The sequence below is a fragment of the Pinus tabuliformis genome, chromosome 3_2, assembly GCF_031772625.1.
Source record: "Pinus tabuliformis cultivar Carrire ecotype Pingquan chromosome 3_2, CPIR1, whole genome shotgun sequence".
Classification (NCBI taxonomy): Eukaryota; Viridiplantae; Streptophyta; class Pinopsida; order Pinales; family Pinaceae; genus Pinus; species Pinus tabuliformis.
The window spans coordinates 726728104-726730839 of record NC_142302.1 but is presented as its reverse complement, the minus strand read 5'-3'; the positions used below and the strand labels follow the sequence as shown (position 1 = coordinate 726730839).

The 2736-nt window shown below is 42.9% G+C and overlaps 1 protein-coding gene across 1 annotated transcript; it reads right to left on the bottom strand.

Annotated features, from left to right (window-relative positions):
- Positions 1 to 1148: 1148 nt before the first annotated feature.
- On the bottom strand, positions 1149 to 1611 carry LOC149182674 (cyclin-L1-1-like). Its single transcript, XM_089418610.1, has one exon. It carries the CDS (start codon positions 1605 to 1607, stop codon positions 1149 to 1151), a length of 459 nt encoding a protein of 152 aa, XP_089274736.1. The 5' UTR covers positions 1608 to 1611.
- Between the last annotated feature and the right edge of the window lie 1125 nt (positions 1612 to 2736).

The window sequence follows — 2736 nt, the reverse complement described above, 5'->3', positions numbered from 1 at the left end:
TATGCAACTGTATCGAGTTGTCAAAGTAGGTCAACTCCTTCACTAGGGCAAGTGGCTCACCAGTGACCAAGTTCAGTAGAAGTTTCCTCATCTCATGGAGGAACTCAACGCAATGGGGACCATTTCTTCCTAAGGGGGGAGGAATGATCCAGGTGGATATTGGTGGCCACCCGCAAATTCCACTTGGACTCCCACCATTGCTTCTTTTAGTTTTTTAGTTTTGTTAATTGTAGCACAGTTTACTATTTTTAGCAGTTTTTCGGGTCCTAAACTTTCGGAGCCATTTTGAGGCCCTAAACGATGTTTTTTTGGAAATCTACCGTCAGTGATTTTTTGTCTAAAATCATCCTTTCCGTCGTAGTCCTCAGAGAGATCTTTCCTGTTGGACACCTAATCCTAAGTGGGTTAGTGTGGAAGTCGAATGGACAAAGAAGTCCAAGAGACCTTGGGATCTGAAACCCAAGAGTCACATAATGTACTATAAATGTAAATCTCTTGTTAATAAAAAAATGTACTGCATGATTTATCTTTCATATCTCTTGTGCTGTCCATGTGTGTTTAACATGGTATCAGAGCAGGCGTATTCCTGCCTTGCATAATTAATGTGAGCCATTTGTCTTATGGCCTTTCTGTGCAGTCATTTCTGCCATCAATTCTGCATCTCAGGAATATTTTCTCATGAATATTACTTCAGCTAAATTTTAGCTGCTCCTAACACTGCCAGCACTGTCCAAGCGGTTCTGAGATGTCTGTCTGCCACACCTGCGCTGCCCTGACATATTCTATTTATAATTCTTGTGCCCTGTTCAGTTAAATACGCTCAGACTTCAAAACTGTTTCATATTCTCTGCAAATTGGGCTCTGTCCATAATTAACGCCTCTGTCCAGAGCGCTACTCTGCCTCTGCCTCTGTCGCTCTCTGAGCAGTCAGACCATGCCATAATTTCTTCCTCGCCCTCTCTGGTTAAGGTGGCACTACCTAACGCTGAGGCCGTTATACCTGTGCATTGATTTATGTGCCCACATGAACGGATTCTTGTAGCTCGCCTGCAATACTGAATGTGCTTGAATAAGCCATTAAACTTGACTCCCTCTGTCCTGAGCGCCTCTGTCCTGAGACTGCGCACTGCCTGGTTTGAACGCCTGCGCTATTTGATATTTTTCTTGAATCCCATCTCTTTCAAAAGGTGGCGTTCTGTTCGGTTCAAGTCCATCTTCATCTCTGCATATTTTTTGGAATGAGGTTCTAAAGGTTCAAGAGGCAAATTCTCTCGCCTGCATTCCATTCGATGAAACACATTCAAAACCTGCGGAATCCTCCGAGGGCTTTCTTCAAGCTTCGCCGCAAGCCAAACACAACTTGCCGCAACCCGCTTGACGTTAAAGCGTGCAAATGATTTTTTGAAATAGAATCGATGAAAAAGAACCTGGCCTGTTGCCATAACTGCTTGTGGCGATCTAAGCAGAATTCCGCTTTCTTGAATCAATTCGCAACCGAATAAACGGAGAGTCATCTCCGTCTGTTCGTCGATTCCATCTTTCCGCGAGGGGGAATTGGCAATCTGCTCGTCCGTCACATAGAACGTGTCGATTGCTGTGTAAATCATGGTGACTATGTGTATAGGCCCTTTCTGTTGCAGCAAGATGTTCCTGAGGCTCGTGAGGGTTGTTTACTGAGGACGTCAGGCTAAACTCATCAAAGTGGAGGCAGTGGACCATCTCTGAGGCCTTAACTGAGGCAGCAGTCTATCTCTAAGACATTAAACTACCTCGGAGGAATTAACAATGGCAGTAGCCAATATTTAAGCCAGTTCATTTTAAAGCCTTCTCTGAGCCAGTGAATTGACCTTAGCACATTAATTGTGGCAGTGAGTCCATTCTGAGTCCTTATTTGAGGGTTTGGATGATATTGCTTTGCTTATCCGAGGTGAATATTCTGTTGAGCACTTGTTCGGATTCGAACTCGGATTGTTACCTGGATTGTTTGCCTTGAAGGGGTTTTAGGAATCGCCCTCTGGAGCAGTGGAAGGTTACAGAGCTGAAAGACGAACTCAAGAGGCGAAGCATAACATCTAACGGCATCTCCAACTTCATATCCTTATGCAGTGGGGTATTTTCTGAAGCAGCATTGTGTTCAAATGCTCCATAATTGGACGCTGATGTATCAATAACCATGTCTCCAGGATGAATAGTTCGATTCTGACCAAAGTGCTTTTCCATTGCATAAAATATTTCCTTTGTGAAATTTGCTGGTAATTTCTTATCTATGCGCATTGTGTTCAAATTTGCTGGTACTTTCCAAACTGATCAAATTTGCGCCCCTGAAAGAGCAAGGCATTGAAGTGTTTGTAAGGGTGGCAAATGAGTTCCTGAATATCTCGTGTGGAAAATGTCCATGCTAAGAACGCTTTTCTAGCTACAGGAGGAACATGACCAGAGATATGTGCTCCACAATCTGAGTGTTTCCCTTGAGGGGTTGGTTTCGCTTCAAGTAAAAGAGAATTGAACTTACCAGCATTTCATTCGAATGAAGGCACTAGATATCGAATTTGAACTGTTTTGAAGTGATATATATACGGTGATATATATTGGTAGCATGATATATATTGAATGCGTTGTTTTAATTTTGAATGTGCTTTTTATATATGTAAAGCCGTTGGCTGGGCTATCGATTTGATGTAACAAGAGCGCTATCTGAAGTATGTCCATCAAAACGTTTTGGTTTTGAGCTTGAAC

Excerpts from the sequence above, each read along its gene's own strand:
- LOC149182674 (XM_089418610.1), bottom strand. The coding sequence starts at position 1,607 with ATGATTTACACAGCAATCGACACGTTCTATGTGACGGACGAGCAGATT.